Genomic DNA, 22,100 nt, shown 5'->3' with positions numbered 1-22,100 from the left:
ACACAATACACACAATGGGTAATAAAGTTGTTAACAATTAGCGCTAATCAACACTATTCTACCTAAACGAAGTCGAGCCATTAGATACAGCCTTATTGCATTCGCGTTTTACAGGAAATGTCAGTTGTCAGTACACTGTATAATGTACACCCCTTTGTGTCAAAACCGGATTTAACTTGAGTGTGAATAGTCTACTGTTTCATGTTCTTTGTATCAATACCATCCGGGTATCTGTACTATAAGTATACCAGTCTACAAACAAGGTGCGCGCTTCCGCATATGGGTATTCGAACGTTCACAAAATTGACCTACGGTTTAGCGTTCATGCCGTCGAACACATTTAGCAATATAACTCGTTTTTTTCACTATTTCTTTACTTGCAAAAAATACTAGTGGCTTATAATTGACCTTGCAATCTTTTTTTACTCGCATTTTGCGAGTGTGCGAGTGTTAATTTCAAGCCCTGTGTAAATGCGTGGATTGCGCTGGATTTAAATGCCTCATGCCTACGGTAATTCAGTCTTATTTGTTTCAAATATGGGACATGATTGTTCGTTAGGATCTTGAATCGCCCATCGGTCGAAGGACGAAAAAGACGAAAATTAATGTCTGCCGAATAATAATGGTTTCACAGTATTTTAATATGTCTAGACATGTCATTTATCTCCAAATCCAGCTCAATAGGTTGAACCTTAGAAAATATAACATTAACATTAATGTTATTATAAATTTTAAAGTATTTGTAAGCATAAAATCAACAAAATTTATTTCCCAATTATAGTAAAAAAAAGATGCCATATTTCCCAATCCAAAGGGAACCGGCCCCATTCCCAAAATTGTGAAAAAACCACTGCACATATATTTCTTCCACAGACGTGCTCAGCGGTTACAATGGCACAATATTCGCGTACGGCCAGACGTCCTCGGGCAAGACCCACACAATGGAGGGCGTGTTGGGCGATGCAGAACTGCAGGGCATTATACCACGTATCGTGCAGGACATCTTCAACTATATCTATGGCATGGATGAGAACCTGGAGTTCCATATCAAAGTAATCACTTTGAGGATTTTGTGCACTCAACTACTCAACTTAGAGTTATGTTCAACCCTTTACCAATCGGATACGTACATTGATGCCTTTGTAGTCCTGTAGAAAATCAAATTAAATGATAGACCTTTGTCACTTCATTCTTGTTTTGAAGGCTTCATTTCCATCTCTGGTTAGCAACAAACAGCATAAAATATGAACAGCCTTCTAGTAACTCACAGGCTGTTCTGGTTTTATGATGGTTGCATGTGGCCATTTCGACTTTGCTTCTGTGTGTTCTAACTAATTTTGTGCACTGATTTTGTGCACAGAAATTCAAAAACTAGAATTATCTATATAAAAAAATGGACCTCATTTATTTTTGCATTGGAATTCAGCTCCATTAATCTGTTGAAAAAGTAGAAATGCAGATCATCCACCTTGATTTAACTTGAATTCCTGCTTTGTCTTAAAATGGAACCTTTGTGTAAAGAAAAAGTTCCTAACTACTGGCCTGCAACCCCTCACCCCATCCCAAAAAATAAAATTAATTGATATCATGCATAAATTCTAATTTGTAATTACATGAATACAATAAAATGAAGTAAAAACATATCTTAAAACGTTACACTAATAAGTCTTATTTTATTTTCAATTACACCATGGCATTTGAAGTCTGAGTAATAAATTAGTACATGTATTTTATTTCTCACTGTTCATCATTCCGATACCTGCCAAGTCTGAAAACATATATGAACTTTGAAAGCTATCTCCAAAAAAAAATTCTTAAATGAAATAATAAAAAAAATAGTTATTTTCATGTCTATTGGTTCACTTCAGTTATGTTCACGTCTATCGGTTCACTTCAGTTATTTTCATGTCCATTGTTGCACTTCAGGTGTCTTACTTCGAGATCTACATGGACAAGATCAGAGATCTGCTGGATGGTAGGTTCTGTAGAGATTTGTTTAAAGTAACATAAAGACTCAAAATCAAGTAATATTTCACAAATATTTCGTAAAATAAAGTTAACCCATAAAAAACAGTGTTCCTTATAGCAATAGCCAAAATTTCAAGGCTAAGTTGTATGGAAACATAGATTTAATGAGATACAAAATGCTTGTTTTTATTTTTTGTGGCACAATATATTCCATTTTTATATCCTGCAATGATATCTATTCATACGTCACAAACAAACATGATGGTGTTCAAAATATTGTCCCACAAATAAAAAAATAATTTGTATCTTGTTCAATCTATCTAAGTAGACCACATCTAGGGTTGAAATTTTTGCTATTGCTATAAGGAACATTTATTTTTAATGTGTAAACTTTATTTTTTGAAATACTGTACAAAATATTTGTTGATTATTAGTGTTCATGGGCTTTTAAACATATTTATCTACCAAGGTTACAAGATATTTTTATTGCACAAGGATAGGTTTGATGCCCTCTTCATTAATGTAAGTTTCAACTTAATAAATATGAGCGGCATTATGCGAATATGGGTCTTACTGAATATATTTATATATATATATATATGAGCCACATTGTGCGAATATGGGTCTTAAGCCATACGGGGCCAGCGTAGCGTAAGACCAGCCTATGCATTAGCTCAAATTAGTTGGTAGATACCCTGTCCGCTGAGTAGACCACAAAACTTGGTGTGACGTTTTAGTGACAGAGCAGACTTCACCGTTGCACTGGCTGGGTGGGAGCTAGGCTGGTCGCTCATGGCGATAAGACCTATTTTCGCATGACTCAGCTCATGTTCATTAGGCTTGAAGACTTGAATTATTGTCTCTGATTTGATGTTAAAAGTTATTGACCCATTATCTTATAATTTCCACATAGAATTGTTCAATAATTCTTAAGATAATTTAATGAAATTGAAACAGTTGATAGTTTTCTTATCTTTTCTATTTAAATAAAAAATTGCACACATATTCCCTTATTAAGCATATACCATCATATATGTAGGTTATTTGTTTATGTCTTACAAAGAAACTGTTACTTCTTGCAGAAAGTGTGAAACGTCTGATTTCTGTTTTTCTCTGTTAAACAATGTAAAATGTCTCATTTTTGTCTTCCAGTGACAAAAACCAATCTGTCCGTGCATGAAGACAAGAACAAAGTTACTTACGTCAAGGTAGAGTATGGCATATTTTGAAGTGCATTTATGGTTAAAATTGAACACCCACATTTCTCTTTAGGGGCGTTTAAACTTACAAATAAATATCTTGTCTTAAATGCTTCTTTTGCTTTTGTGTTGATTTTGTTACTTACATGTACAGTTTTTAGTCTTTTCCTTTTTTTTATTTAATAGACCAGTCCCTGCAGTTTTTACAATTACAATTTACTTGTAGACAGTTTTCACGGAGATGAAGGTAGATCACTCTGCCTTGATTGATTGCAGCATAAGCCCCAGGGTTATACAAACACTCTTGAGTCCATTGCCTGGGAAGAGCCAGTACTTTGTATCTTTTGAAAGATCTTCAGAATGCGTTCATTGTGCAGATCGAACTCGGGACCTCCCGATTGCAAAGCAGACATCAAAACCATGAGACTTATCTGTCTTTTTCAAGGATAAGAAGAAAAACTCTTGGATAATACATGTGCAAAAAAGTGGAGTCCGAGATTAACCTGTAAAAATCTCTTCTTAGGCAAAGTCCATTTTAGACAGAAAGTCTTGTCACTGATTAGCCTGTATGGACTGCCCAGGCTAATCTTGGACGACACTTTACGCACACGCATTAAGCCCCTTTTTCACAGAACGCGGCTTATATTAAAAAAACAAATCTGTTAGTTTAAGAGTTAAGAAAAAGGAACACCTCATAAAAAGCTATTTTTCGTACACAGGGGGCCACAGAGCGGTTTGTGTCAAGCCCTGAGGAAGTGATGGAGACCATAGACGAAGGGAAAGCCAACAGACATGTGGCTGTAACAAGTAGGTGTCTTTCTGAATCTGTGAAGGCCTAGATAAATCAGTGTATCAGCTAGTCTAAATGCAAGGGCACCCTGCCCTCCCTTCTGAAGCCCCGCCCTGCCCTTTAATTAATTTTTTTTAAATATTTTTTTTTTACATAAATTATGATTATTTATAAATCTCTCACATTGTAATTAATTTATTCCTCATTGTAGACATTTTATTTGCATGATTTAATAATAATGGGAAGAATATATTGTAACAAATATTAATAACTTAAATAATTAATATGAAACATGGAGTATTCCAGATACGCCTGCGTACTCGAATGTTTCCTTTTGACAAAATGCTGTGCGTCGAAAGTGCCTTTTGAAAAAATACCCCCCCCCCTTCCCTTATCAAATCCTTGCTGGAGCAGTGATAAATCCTTCTTTATGTGGACCATCCATCCCTCAAATCTGGTCTATGATACCCCTCTGTACTTGCACACCACGTTGCCGTGGACACAGTGCTGCAGACCTATACCCTGCTGAGGTTACTTGGTTGCTAAAATAAAAACGCCCTAAAGAAAAGAAGCAGATAGGGATACGAGATTTTATGCTTGACAAAAAACTGGAACAACCAATGAAGATGCTGACAGTTTTTTGTTTAAGGCCCTTTATCCCTCTTTAAAAATCTATATTTTTCTTTAGTTATGAATTGCAAACTTATAACCTCTTGTTCGGTATTTCAATGTTCATTAAATAAATACATATTCACTTGAGCCTTGTCAGAAACTCTTCATTGATTCCAATCTTTAGAAGTATGAAAGTAAAATAAGGCATGATTGCTGAGACACACTCCATGTCTTAAGAAAGTGCAGTAGAAGCTCTTAAACTCAAAATGCAATATCAGAGGTGTAGCTACTCAAAATGATATATCAGGGGTGTAGCTACTCAAAATGCAATATCAGGTGTAGCTACTCATTATGCAATATCAGGGTTGTAGCTACTCAAAATGCAATATCAGGGGTGTAGCTACTCAAAATGCAATATCGGGTGTAGCTACTCATTATGCAATATCAGGGGTGTAGCTACTCAAAATGCAATATCAGGGGTGTAGCTACTCATTATGCAATATCAGGGGTGTAGCTACTCATTATGCAATATCAGGGGTGTAGTTACTCAAAATGCAATATCAGAGGTGTAGCTGCTCAAAATGCAGTATCAGGGGTGTATCTACTTAAATGCAATATCAGGAGGGTAGCTACTCAAAATTCAATATCAGGGGTGTAGCTACTCAAAATGCAATATCAGGGGTGTAGCTACTCAAAATGCAAAATCAGGGGTGTAGCTACTCAAAATGAAATATCAGAGGTGTAGCTACTCAAAATGCAATATTAGAGGTGTAGCTACTCAAAATGCAATATCAGAGGTGTAGCTACTTAAAATGCAATATCAGGGGTGTAGCTACTCAAAATGCAATATCAGGGGTGTAGCTACTCAAAATGCATATCAGGTGTAGCTACTTAAAATGCAATATAAGTGGTGTAGCTACTTTGCTTTGGGACAATTGGAAATCAAAAGTACTCAAATCATTTTTAGCTCGGCTGTTTTTCGGAGAAAACCCGAGGTATTGTCATAGCCAGCCCGTCATGTTGTCCGCCGTCCGCGTCATGCTAAAACCTTAACATTTTGTCAAGGTTTTGAACATTGGCTCTAAAATCAAAGTGCTTCAACTACAACTTTGAAACTTCATATGTAGCTGCACCTTGATGAGTTCTACATGCCAAACCCATTTTTGGGTCACTAGGTCAAAGGTCAAGGTCACTGTGACCACTAAAAAAATATATATAAAAATAATTCTGACAAGCTTTCATCTATTCAAAACTGCACCTGCAGCCGAGCGTGGCACCCGTTATGCGGTGCTCTTGTTTATATTAAGTGATAGCCTTTATTTTGTATTAATAGCTTGTCTGGAAACGACATGAGTGTTGATACTTGATTCTTAATCATACATTGAGCATGCATTTGATCATAACATTAACCAACCAGTTGTGTTGCGCGGTAGGGTTGTGTTTACATTCACAGTATTTATTTTTATGCCCCCAGATCGAATGATCAGGGGATATATTGTTTTTGGCCTGTCTGTCGGTCTGTCATTGTACGTGTGTGTCCCAAAACTTTAACCTTGCTCATTAAATGAAAACTCTTGGGTCTATGTTTCAGGCCCTCTTGTTTTAGACTGTATATACATACAAACTATAAGGTATTTTCATTTTGTCTAAAACAATTCTTTATTCTTAAATGTTAGAAAAGGTTTGTGCATGAGCCCTGATCTTGTTGGCTGAAACCCCTGCAGGATGAGTTTCTTCAGAGCTTTTGTTTTAGCCCTGAATCTCTTTCTTGATCATTGGCATGACATGTTTTCTTTTCCAGATATGAATGAACACAGCAGTCGAAGCCACAGTGTGTTCCTAATCAATGTAAAACAGGAGAATACTGTCACACAGAAGAAACTTAGCGGGAAACTGTATCTAGTCGATTTAGCGGGTAGTGAAAAGGTAAAAAACAATGATGGCTGGCATAAAAAACTACCAAAAGTTACACATTTAATTTGCATAAGTGTTCATCTTTACATTTGCAGATCGTAACATTTCATGAAGAACCTTTTGTGTTTAGTGATTGAGCGGGTAGTGAAAAGGTAAAAAATGTTGAACAATTTGATGGCTGATGAACAACATTACCAAAAGCTAGATAAAACATTAGTCTTCATGTTTCCATTTGCTAAAAATGACGTGCAGATTTTTTTTGTATAATACCCCTGTTCCACAAAAATCATTAATTCCCCAAAGCCCCTTTAAAGTGGTTTATGTTAGCATTCATAAATTAATTGTAAACATTTCAGCACTCATAGTTTAATTATTTGTATGTTTCTAAATCCTTATCATAGGTTGGCGCTGAGGAAAAAAAAGTAGTAGCCAAATTTCAACTTTACGATAAAGACCCACATATAAGCTTACGTGCTCTATATATACAGGATCTGGCACGAGTTGTCATAGCATACCATATTTATGCCCCCCTTCCAAGAAGAGGGGGTATATTGTTTTGCACATGTCGGTCGGTCCGTATGTCGGTCCGTCCACCAGATGGTTTCCAGATGATAACTCAAGAACGCTTAGGCCTAGGATCATGAAACTTCATAGGTACATTGATCATGACTGGCAGATGACCCCTATAGATTTTGAGGTCACTAGGTCAAAGATCAAGGTCACAGTGACTCGTTCTTGGATGCAGTTTAGGACCACATTTGCGGATAATATTATGTACTGGTGTCGTGGGGTCTCCGTCCCCACCAGATGGTTTTGCAAACAGCCCTTGTTTATTAAACGAGTTAAGGAATTTTGTTAGTAAGGGAGCCTTTGGGGAACTTACTAACGAATTTTTCTGGACGAGTTTAATAAAATATGGTATGAAATGACAACGAGTGTCAGATCTTTTTTATCACATGCTTTGAAATGAGCAAATTAAATAAATATTGACATAAACATAATGATAAATCTCTAATGTTGTTTACATTTCGTGACGTCATTTGAAGTTGCAAAGTCTTTTATAGCAAAATAACAAAATGCGATTGGTCAATCGCACGAAAACTAAGCCCATGAAAACTCTAAAAAAGTATATTACACATGTGTAAGATAAAAATATTTGTAATGGTTATATTACATAGGAAACAGGTTATGGCATGTGATAAATGAGTGTACCTGTCGCTTTGTGTCACTGTGTGTGACGAACAAAGAATGAATAACAACATAATTATGATCTTAAATGTATTGGTATCAAAAAGCATTGTAATAAAATATTGATCAAACCACATTTAAATAAAATATGTTTTCCTCTGAAATTAATAGCTTTTCATTTCATTTTTATTTTATTTTCATGTATTGACAAAAATGGTCGGCCCCCCTCCCCCCCCCCTCCTCTCCCCAATATTTTTACAAACGGACTTGTAAACCTTGTGCTTTTTTGCTCTCTAAAAAATACATGTATTGCTATGTATTAGTCGTAAATTGACGCATTTTTCTATAATTTAAATGGATCAATACTTTCTATTTGTGTGCATTAATTCCATGTTGATGTTTCATTCTAAAATAGTACATGTATGACTGAGTTGCACGTTTATATTTAGTCACACCACATGGTCTGTTGCAACACGCACACTTTCAATGCGTGTAACTTGACAGCAACAATTTCGCGCTCTGTTTAAAACACGGTTTATACATGTATATTGAATGGTGAATGCGGTAAATGTAATGAAACTTGCAGAAGCAATTACTATCACATGGCTGTAGAAAACGGTGTACATACATTCTATAAATAGACATGATAAAAATATCCATGTACTTGAATTTAATTGTTACCTCATAAAATTGTTATCGGCTGTTGTCTTCACATCTTACACGCCATAAATTATTAATTTTGAACCATTCGCCTTTAACTTTTCATAATTAAGATTTTTTTACAACAAATTTGACGGTAATTGTTTGCAGTAAAAAAGTGTGATGACGATGCCCGCTGCTGTCTTTGATGCACTGTTTTAATTGCCGTTGTATATTATGTAAATGGTAAAACTGTGATTCCTTGTAAATCTATACGCGATAAACACTTACTTCGTGACTGATGTCAATCAAAAATAATAGTAGCCGGTAAACCCCGCCCTCATCAGGTTTCCGTAAACCAATTGGACGGTGAACATTACAGTTTGGCGACTGGAAATTTACCTGGGAATTTCTCCTGATGCATCCGTGTCAGCATACATAACTGTTTAATGTAGCTTGAATATTTTATACGCACGTCATGCTATCTCTTATCAGTGGATTATGTATTACCCCATACAGCGTTTATGGCGATTACATGCGGAAGACGGTACTTAGTGCTCTTTTTAAGTAGGGAACATTGATACACAATGTTTCTGGCGATTTATACAGCCTGAAAATAGGAATTTCGAGAGTGAATGTGAAAATCAAAGGGTCCATTCTTTTCAATCGCCAAGTTCATGAAAATCTAATTTTTTATCGCAAACCAGGAATTGTAATCGCCAAATGCGATTTTTGCGATTGGTAAGGCTTACGTAGCTTATCGCACGCCCTGCATTTATACCTTGTTGAAAATAGCAAACACACAAGTAGAGAAGTCATTGTTTTATTTTCATGTTTTAATTTTTTCAGCCATTACTTATATTTTTGCCAAGACTCGTGGTAAAGGTTTTCTAAAGGCCTTGCTAACTAAATTTACCAATATTAAACACTAAATATAGTTTTATCCTTTTAGCATTTGTCTTTTGTTTTTAATAGCAATCCTTACCTTGAACTATTCGTTTCTGGCAATCTGTTAGAACGCTTGTTTCATCTCTCCACAGGTCAGTAAGACTGGCGCAGAGGGAGCCGTGTTAGACGAGGCGAAGAACATCAACAAATCTCTATCAGCACTCGGAAATGTTATAGCTGCATTAGCAGAAGGCAATGTGAGTATATAACTACTCTGTCAGCGCATAAGCTTAGTTAAATGTGAGTATGTCAACAAATCTCTGTCAGCACTTGCCAAGGAAATGTTATAGCTGGGCTAGCGGAGGGAAATGAGAGTATATGTCAATGATGAATCTTCTGGAAACCTGGCCTGCAAAAGGTTATCTGAATAAGGTCTTAAAGAATATAAATCTTCAGTTCCGGTTTGTTAGGCTATGGAAAATAATATATAGGATCTTTCATGAGTGGTCATTTTGTATTGAATTTCGTCTTCTGAATGAAATAACTAGGGTAACTGACATTTTGAGAATTGTTAAGGAAAGCACATTTTCAGACATTTTCCAAAATACAGTTAGAGCACTTATGTTATTTTGCGCTCAAATTATTTCAGTGTTGAAATTATGGTAACAGCTCCTTTTTAATTTGTTATTGTTTTAAAAAAGACATATCAATTTGGAGTTTTGTTTTGTTTTCCAAGTGTTATTATAATACTAATCAGAAAATTTGAATACGGAAAAATGTTTATTATTTTAATAAAACATATTTTTGCTTCTCCTGACAATTTTACAAAAAGTCAGTTACACTACTTTTTACATTCAGAAAATGACATGTGTTTGTTATGTCAATTTCAAAAATTTGATAAAAAAATTATTTTTACCAAAAATGTTGACTTAATATTTTAACAGTTGATGTATGATGTCACCTTAATAAACACAAAAATTGAAAAAAGTAAAAATGTCAGTTACATGACTTATTTCATTCAGTAGGCGATTTATTAAACGAGTCATCTTAATAAAGGTAAAAACGAGGCTTGCCGAGTTTTTATCTTCATTTAGATGACGAGTTTAATAAATTCAATACAAAATGAGCACGAATCTAAGATTCTATTTATAACATGACTTACAAATTTTTTTTTATTTTATGCTCTTTTCTCTGTTTATTCACATTGCAAAAGTGTTTAACTGAAGAAATTCGCTGGAATAATGACGTCATTTCGTCACAAAAATGACGTCATTTCACAGTAATATAACTAGTGTAATAACAGCCGTGTAATAAACAAAATTGAACATTACGTTATTTCACTCCTGGGGCCGTATTCACCAACCGATTCTTAGACTTAAGAATAAAGAATAGACTTAGAACCAAGAAAATGTGTTCAGTGTTTGAATATATACAGGCCTCCACTGGTGACAGGGGTGTCAATTTTCCGGATTATTCCGGAAATCCGGATTTGAGCCGGCCAGGTTTGATTTTGAGGTGAATGTAAATCCGATGAGTTTGTTTAAGGCGGGTGGGGGTAGGGACAAAATTATTTTAGTGCGGGATCATTTCAGAACGAATATTGTTATAGCATCGTCGGCATTCTGGACATTTGCGCTTGGTACCGATTTTATTTATTGATTTCTGATTGGTAAGCGGCTGGCACTGACATGAGCAGTAACTGGCTAAGTAAAGCACTGCAATATCATATTTTAAAACAATATGTTAATCAAATTATATATTGACTGCGTATTTGCTAGGTTACTGGTTACTGGTTTTCATTTTCTGCAGTCAAACGATATGCATATTTTATTTCATTTGCAAATGATGTATCGCAACATGTTTTCGGACAGTCGTTTTGGGATACGCTGGTTTGTCGATTTTAATTTAATTTCGAAGTTCTTAATATCATTTGTTTTGAATGACAAATACACATGCGTAGTGTAACGGATGGTTTGGTTTATAATATTTCGCATTGTACTCACCAGAAATTGCACCTAGAAAGACTATTAAAAAAAAAGAACAATAAGCTAGGGCTCGGGGGGTTGGGCCCTCTCTTCCCTTTATCCTACGGCTTAATTTTCCGGATTTCAAATTTGGGACAATTGACACCCCTGTGGTGATTATGTCATTAACAAAATGTTCTATATGAAGAATAATATAGATAGAGACGTTTACTGCAGAGTTTGACTCAAAATTAAAGAAATTCTTGAATATTCTAATTTAAAGAATTTTCTTTATTCTTAGACTTAAGTCTAAGAATTCTTTGGTGAATACGGGCCCTGGAGTGTAGGTCATGTTTTAAAGAATATTATGTAATTTAATCTTTCAAAAACTTGGCTATGAGCATTTTGCATGAAGGAATCCCCTTGAATTTCTTTGGATCCTGACTGAGATGAGAGAGTACGAAACTTGGATAAATCTTCCCAGAATTTTTCTGCAATGCAGTTACACAAATGACCCTACCTAGCAGCAAATCAAAAGCTTAATAAACTTCCCGGATATATCAAACTTGAATTGAATGACTTGAGTATATATGGAAAATGCAATATCCAGGAAATCTATGACATGCAATTCTGTAATCACAGCTCTATCATAAGTAGCATCCGTTCTTTTGTAAAATATCAACTTGTCTAGTAAATACTCCTGGGTGCTAAAGAATAAAATAATGCCTTATAATAAATCAATTAGCTGTCAGTAAATTGATTTCCATGTAAACCGTGTAAAGCGCATGAACAAAAAAATGTATTTGCCATCTATCAAAATACTTTTACAAAATTTAAATGGGTGTAGACAGAGTACACCACTTGAGTTTGATTTCAAAATCCCTGGTCTTCATTTTTGGTAAATAAATATTTCAATTTAAACATTCTGCCAAATTTTGTAGCAATTTTCAAGTAGAGAAGTTATAACTTGGAATGAATTCATCTGTATACAGTATAGTTTCCCATCACCCGTTGATGATCTGACTTTGGCTGATAAAACGTTGTGTCTGCGTTTTGCAGAAGAGTCACGTGCCTTATCGTGACAGCAAGCTGACGCGTATATTACAAGAAAGTTTAGGTGGGAATGCCCGCACCACGATGGTCATCTGTTGTTCACCGGCCTCATATAACGAGTCTGAGACGAAATCCACGCTGTTGTTCGGGCAGAGGTATGGTTTTTGTTCCCCTTAGATTTTCTGTGTATTCATTATTATTTAAGAAAATTTACTCTGTATTTTTATGCCCCCGAAGGTGGGCATATAGTGATCGCACTGTCCGTCACACTTTTGCGTTAAGGTTTCGAAAAATGCTCATAACTTCTATGTCGCTTCAGATGTAACCTTCATATTTGGTATGCATGTGTATATGAACAAGGCCTTTCCTTTCGCACAAAATTTTTGACCACTTTGACCTTGGCCTTGAACTTAGGGTCTGCGTTTAGGTTTTGAAATCTGCGTTTATGTTTCAAAAAAGCGTTTTTCGGGGGCATACGTCTTCCTATGGAGACAGCTCTTGTTTGAATGTGTGTTCTGAATACATGGTAGAGACATGACAATAAATGAAAAGGTTTCTATGAACATAAAAAATGTAATGACTTCTTGATTTATGCTGAATGTCTCAAACAATATAAATAAAACTTCATATTTGTTTTGCACCATGAAGTATACATTTGCAGGGTTTAGAAACTTGCTCTTGATTATAGCAAATAAAGCAGTTTGTAGAGTATAAGTCATACTTGTGACAAAGCTCTAGGATTTTTCCTGACTTGCTTCCTTCTCATAGGGCCAAGGCAATCAAGACTAAGGTTTATGTGAAAATTTTAAGTGTGTAACACCTACTTAATTAATATTTTTCCTGAACTGCTCACTTCAGACCTGTAGGGTTAAGAAGATAAAATACATTGAATATTATCAAGGACATTAAATATTATCAAGGACATTGAATATTATCAAGGACATTGAATGTTATCAAGGAAATTGAATGTTATCAAGGACATTATATATTAAATCTGTGAATATTGAAGATTTCAAAACCTTAAGTAATATTTTAGCTAACCTGAGCACAAGAAGGCCTTCTTTGCCTCATTTTTAAATTTGTGCAGGAAATATGTTCAAATGATGGTACTGCCCACATTAAACCTTTGTCAAAAAAGGCTTTTTAAGAAGTCACATTAATTACACAAACATCAAAGCAGATCAGATCAGTTAATTATCCCCCGTCATAGGCAGAGGGATATTGTTTTGGCATTGTCCGTCTTTCCGTCCGTCCGGAGCCAAGTGCTTTGGCGGATTTCATTGAAACTTGGTATGAGTATATATATGGATAAGAGGATGATGCACTCCAAAGGGCATTGTACACCATCTGTTAATAACGGAGTTATGGTCCTTTGTATCGTGAAAAAAGGCTTTTTTGAGTGTCAAATATAACACTTTTGTGTCCAGAAGCATATTGGCGCGGGATATCAGTTCAACGAATTGGCTTGTTTTCTTTGAGTCTCAGCTGAGCCTTTGACCCACTTGTAAATCTGACCAACCACACAACTGTTCTGAAATTATGATTACTGTTAAATTCATATTTGTCCTGAACCCACACTGTTGTTCCGTAGGGCCAAGACAATCAAGAACGTGGTGTCGGTGAATGAGGAGTTGACTGCGGAGGAGTGGAAGCGCCGCTACGAGAAAGAGAAGGACAAGAACAACAAGCTGAGAATTGTGATGGCTAAACTGGAGGCTGAACTGGCAGCTTGGAGAAGTGGTATGTCAGTGGCGCTTTAGGGTGTTCTACGAGTAATCATGGTGCTCTGCAATGTTCATGATTATCCAGGGTGTGCTGCAGTTTTACTCCACTTGGAGCCTGCTATTCTGTGTTCATGTTTTCTAATCCATTTTCCAGGTCGTTCTGTGTTATAAATTCAAGTGCTCTAAATTTCTAAATTCAAACCAAACTCATGTTATTCCGTCCCTCATGAAGGTCTGTCAGTGTTCTAAAGTCAAGTGTTTTAAATTCATACTTAACCCTTTCCCACTCAGAAGTGAAAATGCGACCAGCATAAAACAAGAAAAACTGTGAGTAACTTGCATGCTGTTCAGGTTTTATGTTGTTTGCTGCACATCAGTATCTGAAGGCTGGAAATGATGCCTTTAAAACTTAAATTTATTAAGAATATTCTTCAATTTAATTTGATTTTCTAAGGGACTACAAACAGGTAAAAATGCGAATCAGAGGGGTTAAGGTTAACTTATGTTCCCTCATACCCTCATCCAGGTCAGTCAGTCCCACTGGAGGAGCAGGTGGATGTTCTCAAGGTCGCAACCTCTGACATGGAGACCACGCCCACTGCCACGCCCTCCACATCCCTGATTGGCTCCCTCACAGGCTCCATCACCATCAGCGAGGCTGACAAGGCCGCCTTCGAGGCTGAAAAGATGAAGTTCTACCAGATGCTCGATGATAAGGTGGGAAATGGTGTAATAGTAGGGTGGAAAGTGGTGTAATAGTAGGGTGGGAAAAGTTCTTATAGTAGAGTTGGATGTGAAGTTATAGTAGGGTGGGAAATGGTGTAATAGTAGGTTGGGAAATGGTGTAAAAGTTTGTTGGAAAATGTTGTAATAGTAGGGTGGGAAATGTTGTAATAGAAGGTTTGGAAATGGTGTAATAATTGGCTGGGTAATGGTGTAATAGTAGGTTGGGAAATGGTGTAAAAGTTGGTTGGAAAATGTTGTAATAGTAGGGTGGGAAATGTTGGAATTTTCAAACAAAGTTAGCATTATCACCTTAGTTTTTTTTATAAAGATTTAAGGAAGTGTACTTGTTCAGAAATAATAAAATTCATCCATGGACTATATCTTTGTGCATGCACATAAGAGAAGTTTGCTTACACATCCGTATACAGAGAACACTAACATAGTGACATCAAAGTTTGTATACAATAATGGTCAAAAGCATTTGTAAGACAAAGTGGTGACTGTCTTCCTTATTGCTCATTTACTCCCTTAAAATGGCACAATTGTAAGCTTATAGCCCATAAGTTTCCGGATATCATTAAACATTAAAGAGTTTTGCTGAACTGTTGTTTTTTTCCTACTTTTTTACAAGGTTGTACTGAGAGCACATCTGTGCTTATCCTTGTTCTAGGAAATTTGGGCTTAATTTATGTGCCCCATGTGTCTTCCCAGATTAGCCTGTGAAATCTGCGCAGACTAATCAGGTACAACACTTTCCGCTTTTATGGAATTTTTTGTTTCAAGGTGGTCTCTTCCTAGCCAAAATCCAGTCAAAGCGGAAAGCATTGTCCCTGATTTGCATGTGCAAACTTCTTAGGCTTATGTAGGACAACCATTTAAGCACATGCATTAAGCCCAGTTTTCCACTAATGATGCTCAAATAGTTGTAACATGTTTGAAAATCATTTAACATGAAGAGTTTTTGCTGGGATGTTCCAAGGTATTAGTTTTTCTTCATCCTCTAAGGTTATTCTGTGGACACATCTACAGGGTGCAGGATCAATGGGGTTTTCACCCTTTATTTTTGCAAATATCTCAAGTTATAGAAATACATTTACAAACATCTTTAGTGCATTAAAAATAGTTTTTCTTTTAGTTTGTGCGGATATCTTAAGGTATCAGAATAAATCCTTGAATAGTCTGAAATTGGTGACAGCATTTCATGTTGCGTGAAGCATAACCGTATACATGAATGCAGTTAAAATAGAAGTTTTGAACAAGAACACATGCTTATTAAATAAAGCAATTATGATATTTTTGACACTGCCATAAGCAGCATAAAAATCTGTCTTTAATGCACCAGTTGAAATTCTTAAGAAAGATTGTTTTACCGGTGTGTTTACATTCATTAACTTTTAATTGGGAACCTCACAGTCACATGTTCCTGCATCCTGATCTATGTTATGCTTGAAGGATGAGGAGATTGACAAGCAGTCACAGCTGATTGAGAAGATGGAACAGCAGATGCAGGAGCAGGAGGAGCTGATTGCAGCAGCCAGGAGAGATAACGAGAACATCCAGGTACTGAATGAGAAAATTCAGGTAGATAATGAGAACATCCAGGTAGATAATGAAAACATTCTGGTAGATAACGAGAACATCCAGGTAGATAACAAAAACATTCAGGTACAGAATGAGAACATCCAGGTAGATAACGAAAATATTCAGGTAGATAATGAGAACATCCAGGTAGATAATGAGAACATCCAGGTCTGTCTGTCTGTCTGATAATAAGAATATTCAGGTAGATAATGAGAACATTGAATTAGATAATGAGAACAATAAGGTAGATAAAAAGAACATTCAGGTAGGTTCTGAGAATATTCAGGTAGATAACAAGAACATTCAGGTAGATAACGAGAACATTCAGGTAGATAACAAGAATAAGGTAGATAACGAAAACATTCAGGTAGATAATGGGAACATTCATGTAAATAACAAGAACATTCAGGTAGATAATGAGAACATTCAGGTAGATAACAAGAACAGTCAGGTAGATAACAAGAACATTCAGGTAGATAATGAGAACATTCAGGTAGATAATGAGAACATTCAGGTAGATTGTGAGAACATTCAGGTAGATAATGAGAACATTCAGGTAGATAATGAGAACATTCAGGTAGATAATGAGAACATTCAGGTAGATAGTGAGAACATTCAGGTAGATAATGAGAACATTCAGGTAGATAATGAGAGCATTAAGGTAGATAGTGAGAACATTCAGGTAGATAATGAGAACATTAATGTAGATAATGAGAACATTCAGGTAGATAATGAGAACATTCAGGTAGTTAATGAGATCATTCAGGTAGATAGTGAGAACATTCAGGTAGATAATGAGAACATTCAGGTAGATAATGAGAACATTCAGGTAGATAGTGAGAACATTCAGGTAGATAATGAGAACATTCAGGTAGATAATGGGAACATTCACGTAAATAATGAGAACAATCAGGTAGATGATGAGATAATTAGAAAATTTTGGTCGATAATGAGAACATTCAGGAAGATAATGGGAACATTCATGTAAATAACAAGAACATTCAGGTAGATAATGAGAACATTCAGGTATGTAACAAGAACAGTCAGGTACATAACAAGAACATTCAGGTAGATAATGAGAACATTCAGGTAGATAATGAGAACATTCAGGTAGATTGTGAGAACATTCAGGTAGATAATGAGAACATTCAGGTAGATAATGAGAACATTAATGTAGATAATGAGAACATTCAGGTAGATAATGAGAACATTCAGGTAGTTAATGAGAACATTCATGTAAATAACAAGAACATTCAGGTAGATAATGAGAACATTCAGGTAGTTAATGAGATCATTCAGGTAGATAGTGAGAACATTCAGGTAGATAATGAGAACATTCAGGTAGATAATGAGAACATTCAGGTAGATAGTGAGAACATTCAGGTAGATAATGAGAACATTCAGGTAGATAATGGGAACATTCACGTAAATAATGAGAACAATCAGGTAGATGATGAGATAATTAGAAAATTTTGGTCGATAATGAGAACATTCAGGAAGATAATGGGAACATTCATGTAAATAACAAGAACATTCAGGTAGATAATGAGAACATTCAGGTAGATAACAAGAACAGTCAGGTAGATAACAAGAACATTCAGGTAGATAATGAGAACATTCAGGTAGATAATGAGAACATTCAGGTAGATTGTGAGAACATTCAGGTAGATAATGAGAACATTCAGGTAGATAATGAGAACATTAATGTAGATAATGAGAACATTCAGGTAGATAATGAGAACATTCAGGTAGTTAATGAGAACATTCATGTAAATAACAAGAACATTCAGGTAGATAATGAGAACATTCAGGTAGATAACAAGAACAGTCAGGTAGATAACAAGAACATTCAGGTAGATAATGAGAACATTCAGGTAGATAATGAGAACATTCAGGTAGATTGTGAGAACATTCAGGTAGATAATGAGAACATTCAGGTAGATAATGAGAACATTCAGGTAGATAATGAGAACATTCAGGTAGATAGTGAGAACATTCAGGTAGATAATGAGAACATTCAGGTAGATAATGAGAGCATTAAGGTAGATAGTGAGAACATTCAGGTAGATAATGAGAACATTAATGTAGATAATGAGAACATTCAGGTAGATAATGAGAACATTCAGGTAGTTAATGAGATCATTCAGGTAGATAGTGAGAACATTCAGGTAGATAATGAGAACATTCAGGTAGATAATGAGAACATTCAGGTAGATAGTGAGAACATTCAGGTAGATAATGAGAACATTCAGGTAGATAATGGGAACATTCACGTAAATAATGAGAACAATCAGGTAGATGATGAGATAATTAGAAAATTTTGGTCGATAATGAGAACATTCAGGAAGATAATGGGAACATTCAGGTAGATAATGAGAACATTCAGGTGGATAATGGGAACATTCAGGTAGATAATGAGAACATTTGGGTAGATTATGAGAACATTCAGGTAGATAATGAGAACATTCAGGTAGATAATGAGAACATTCATGTAGATAATGAGAACATTCAGGTAAATAATGAGAACATTCAGGTAGATAATGAGAACATTCAGGTAGATAATGAGAACATTCAGGTATATAATGTGAACATTCAGGTATATAATGTGAACATTCAGGTATATAATGTGAACATTCAGGTATATAATTTGAACATTCAGGTAGATAATGAGAACATTCAGGTAAATAATGAGAACATTCAGGTATATAATGTGAACATTCAGGTATATAATGTGAACATTCAGGTATATAATGTGAACATTCAGGTATATAATGTGAACATTCAGGTATATAATGTGAACATTCAGGTATATAATGTAAACATTCAGGTATATAATGAGAACATCCAGGTAGATCTTGAGAACACTGTGAATAAGTTGATAAAGACCACCATGACAAGTCTATGTATACATGTAGAAAAATGGTGTTAAACGAATGATTGATAAAAAACGAAACAAGTGGGTTTGATTGCTCATGAACTTAATGGCTGCATTTTTTCCTTAAGGCTGAAATGTCCACCATCTCCCAGGAGTATGATGCAGCCAAGGATGAGGTTAAAGAAGTCCTTCAGGTCAGTGAAGATTCAAGTTTCAGGGCTTTTTATCTTTATTTTCATTACTTCAAACAAACAAATCTTACTTTAGGATGTTCATGCCACTGGTACCCACTTTTGCCAAAAGGCATATTGCTAGTTGCCTATCTGTTTGTTTTGTTTCTTTGTTTGTCCATCAGTCCATCCGTTAGTCTATCATAGGAAGTTAACCCAAAATGACACTTTTTGTCTAGTATGGATAACAGTCCTTTTCATGGCAATTTGTCCTTTACGAACCCATTCCCAAATGGAAATTAAAAAAAAATCCCAATTTGAACAAAATCCCAATTTCAATTATTTTTTTATGATTATCGTACCTCAATTTTATTTCAATTACATCTAGCAAAGCATATAAATACAATTTATATGATTGCCTTCTTCTTATTTGAATTATTATAGAGATATATTAAATTAGTTTTTCCCAAATCAGTCGACCTTTTGTGCCAAAAAAAATCCCAATCCAAAAATTGCATTCCCAAAATGATCCGGAAAAGGCCAGGATAAGGTCTTTGAACACTTTTAACACACCCACATCATCTGACCACATTAAGACCTTGACAAACGTTTGGACTTGCGCTTTACATCAATGCTGCTTACTAAAAAGCTTTAAGCCTTCAACTCTACACTCGCCGCACTTACATTACCTGACCTCATTGTGACCTTGACATTGACCTACTTTTGGGCATTGACTTGGGCAATTGGGCTAATTGTTCAATACTGACAATGTACCGCTGGATGCATATACATTAATTGAACGCATTTATGGACTTATTGAAATGGGCAAATTATTCAAAACTTACAAGGTGGCATATTGGGACGTATGTGTTTATTGAATGCAGCATATTTTCATTATTGCTGTTATGAGAATGTTGCCTCAATATGCCAAAGGAATTTTTTGTTTTAAATGAGGACAACGTGTCCTATCCCCAACAGATGATAAACAGAAAAAATGTGTTATCAATCTGTATACTGTTTGGTTCTCAAGGTGAAAGAGAGTAAGCCAAAAATTAATGAAACACTTTACTGAGCCTCAAGTGTTGGTGTTTTATTAACCAGGTTTTCCGAAGGAAAAAACTGGTTATTAGATTGGCGAATGCGGGCGGGCTGGCTGGCTGGCTGGCGGGCTGGCTGGCTGGCGGGCTGGCGGGCGGGCGGAACAAGCTTGTCCGGGCCATAACTATGTCGTTCATTGTCAGATTTTAAAATCATTTGGCACATTTGTTCACCATCATTGGACGGTGTGTCGCGCGAAATAATTACGTCGATATCTCCAAGGTCAAGGTCACACTTTGAGTTCAAAGGTCAAAAATGGCCATAAATTAGCTTGTCCTGGCCATAACTATGTCATTCATTGTGAGATTTTAAAATCATTTGGCACATTTGTTCACCATTATGGGACGGTGTGTCGCACGAAAGAATCACATCAATATCTCCAATGTCAAGGTCGCCACGACTAAAAATAGATTTAAAAAAAATAAAACTTACAAAGGGGGTTAATTTTTTTTGTTCATTTCAAAGGTTCAGTTTGAGTTTTCTGCCTTTATCAGATTTTTTTTTCACAATGAAAACCTGGTTTTGTGACAATTTTGTCCCTTGTTTGCATCTTAAGTTAGGTGCAGCATTATTTACCAGATTGGGAAGATTTTACTGACATTAACCATCAATAATTGATATGTAAGTGGTATATATAAATGATGTGTAACCTGTCGACCATGAGGACATTGTTTCGTGAAAATGTGTTTCCTTTTTAGGTATTGTTAGTTATATGTAACCTGTAAACATTGAGTGATGTGTAACCTGTGATGTTTTTTTAATGATCTGGTTATGTACTTTAACTTATATACTCAGAATTCAATCATATAACATTCATATAAAAAATGTGAAATCCTTTTATCTTAAATGGTTTGTAGTGTTACATTATAGACAATTTCAAATGGTTGATATAAGTCATGTGTAACCTTCACAACATGGAAATATTCAGTGATGAGTAACCTTCATTGTTGTTGTTGTAGGCGCTGGAGGAGCTTGCAATGAACTACGACCAGAAGTCACAGGAGGCTGAGAGCAAAAACAAGGAGTACGATCAGCTTAATGAGGAACTCAGCCAGAAAATTGTACGTTTATAAAAAATGCCCTTCATTTTACCTTTGATAGAACATTTTATTTATAAGCCCTTTTACTCAGAACTGTTATTCTTATTTTGTATTCATCAATATATTATGTTACAAAAAAAATTACTATGATCGTACATACTTGCTTTAAAACAATATCTGTTGTGCCTTAACTTGGTTACATACATTATTCTTTGCTGATTGGTTCGTACAACACATAATAAAAAAAAATTGTTCAAATTTGAATAAACCTGTTGGTTTCATGGTAAACTTGGTCTTTTCAATTTCATTGAAGAATGTGACAATTGATTTATGGGACCATTATAATATATTTATTTTATTTATCTTTCCTTTTTATACGCCCGTTTTTAAAAACGGGACGTATAATAGTTTCACCCTTGGCGGCGGGCGGGCGGCGTCCACAGCAGTGTCCCCTCTCTAATTCAAATAGTTTTCATCCGATCTTCACCAAACTTGGTCAGAAGATGTAACGAGACAATATCTAGGTCAAGTTAGAATATGAGTCATGCCGGGTCAAAAACTAGGTCACTGGGTCACTTAGTGCATTTCGAGGATTTAGCATGGTGTCCGCTCTCTATTTATAGTAGTTTTCATCCGATATTCACCAAATTTAGTCAAAAGTTGTGTCTAGA

The 22,100-nt window shown here is 35.6% G+C and overlaps 1 protein-coding gene across 7 annotated transcripts in view; it reads left to right on the top strand.

The window, feature by feature from the left end:
- The window catches only part of LOC127837540 (kinesin heavy chain-like), a 72,607-nt gene that overhangs the window by 11,001 nt on the left and 39,506 nt on the right, over window positions 1–22,100 (top strand). For 4 of the 7 annotated variants that reach the window (XM_052364716.1, XM_052364714.1, XM_052364712.1 and 1 more), the window contains 13 exons: window positions 874–1,052; window positions 1,927–1,975; window positions 3,121–3,176; window positions 3,887–3,974; window positions 6,371–6,495; window positions 6,885–6,905; window positions 9,351–9,455; window positions 12,222–12,370; window positions 13,807–13,955; window positions 14,466–14,656; window positions 16,118–16,225; window positions 19,250–19,315; window positions 21,349–21,450. In XM_052364716.1, coding sequence (XP_052220676.1) covers window positions 874–1,052; window positions 1,927–1,975; window positions 3,121–3,176; window positions 3,887–3,974; window positions 6,371–6,495; window positions 6,885–6,905; window positions 9,351–9,455; window positions 12,222–12,370; window positions 13,807–13,955; window positions 14,466–14,656; window positions 16,118–16,225; window positions 19,250–19,315; window positions 21,349–21,450 — 1,388 coding nt within the window. The remainder of the gene's footprint in view (window positions 1–873; window positions 1,053–1,926; window positions 1,976–3,120; window positions 3,177–3,886; window positions 3,975–6,370; window positions 6,496–6,884; window positions 6,906–9,350; window positions 9,456–12,221; window positions 12,371–13,806; window positions 13,956–14,465; window positions 14,657–16,117; window positions 16,226–19,249; window positions 19,316–21,348; window positions 21,451–22,100) is intronic. The other 3 variants (XM_052364718.1, XM_052364717.1, XM_052364713.1) reach the window with 1 other exon arrangement.

This window comes from Dreissena polymorpha, chromosome 7 (assembly GCF_020536995.1).
Source record: "Dreissena polymorpha isolate Duluth1 chromosome 7, UMN_Dpol_1.0, whole genome shotgun sequence".
In the NCBI taxonomy this organism is placed as follows: domain Eukaryota; kingdom Metazoa; phylum Mollusca; class Bivalvia; order Myida; family Dreissenidae; genus Dreissena; species Dreissena polymorpha.
This window is presented reverse-complemented; position numbering and strand designations above follow the sequence as displayed.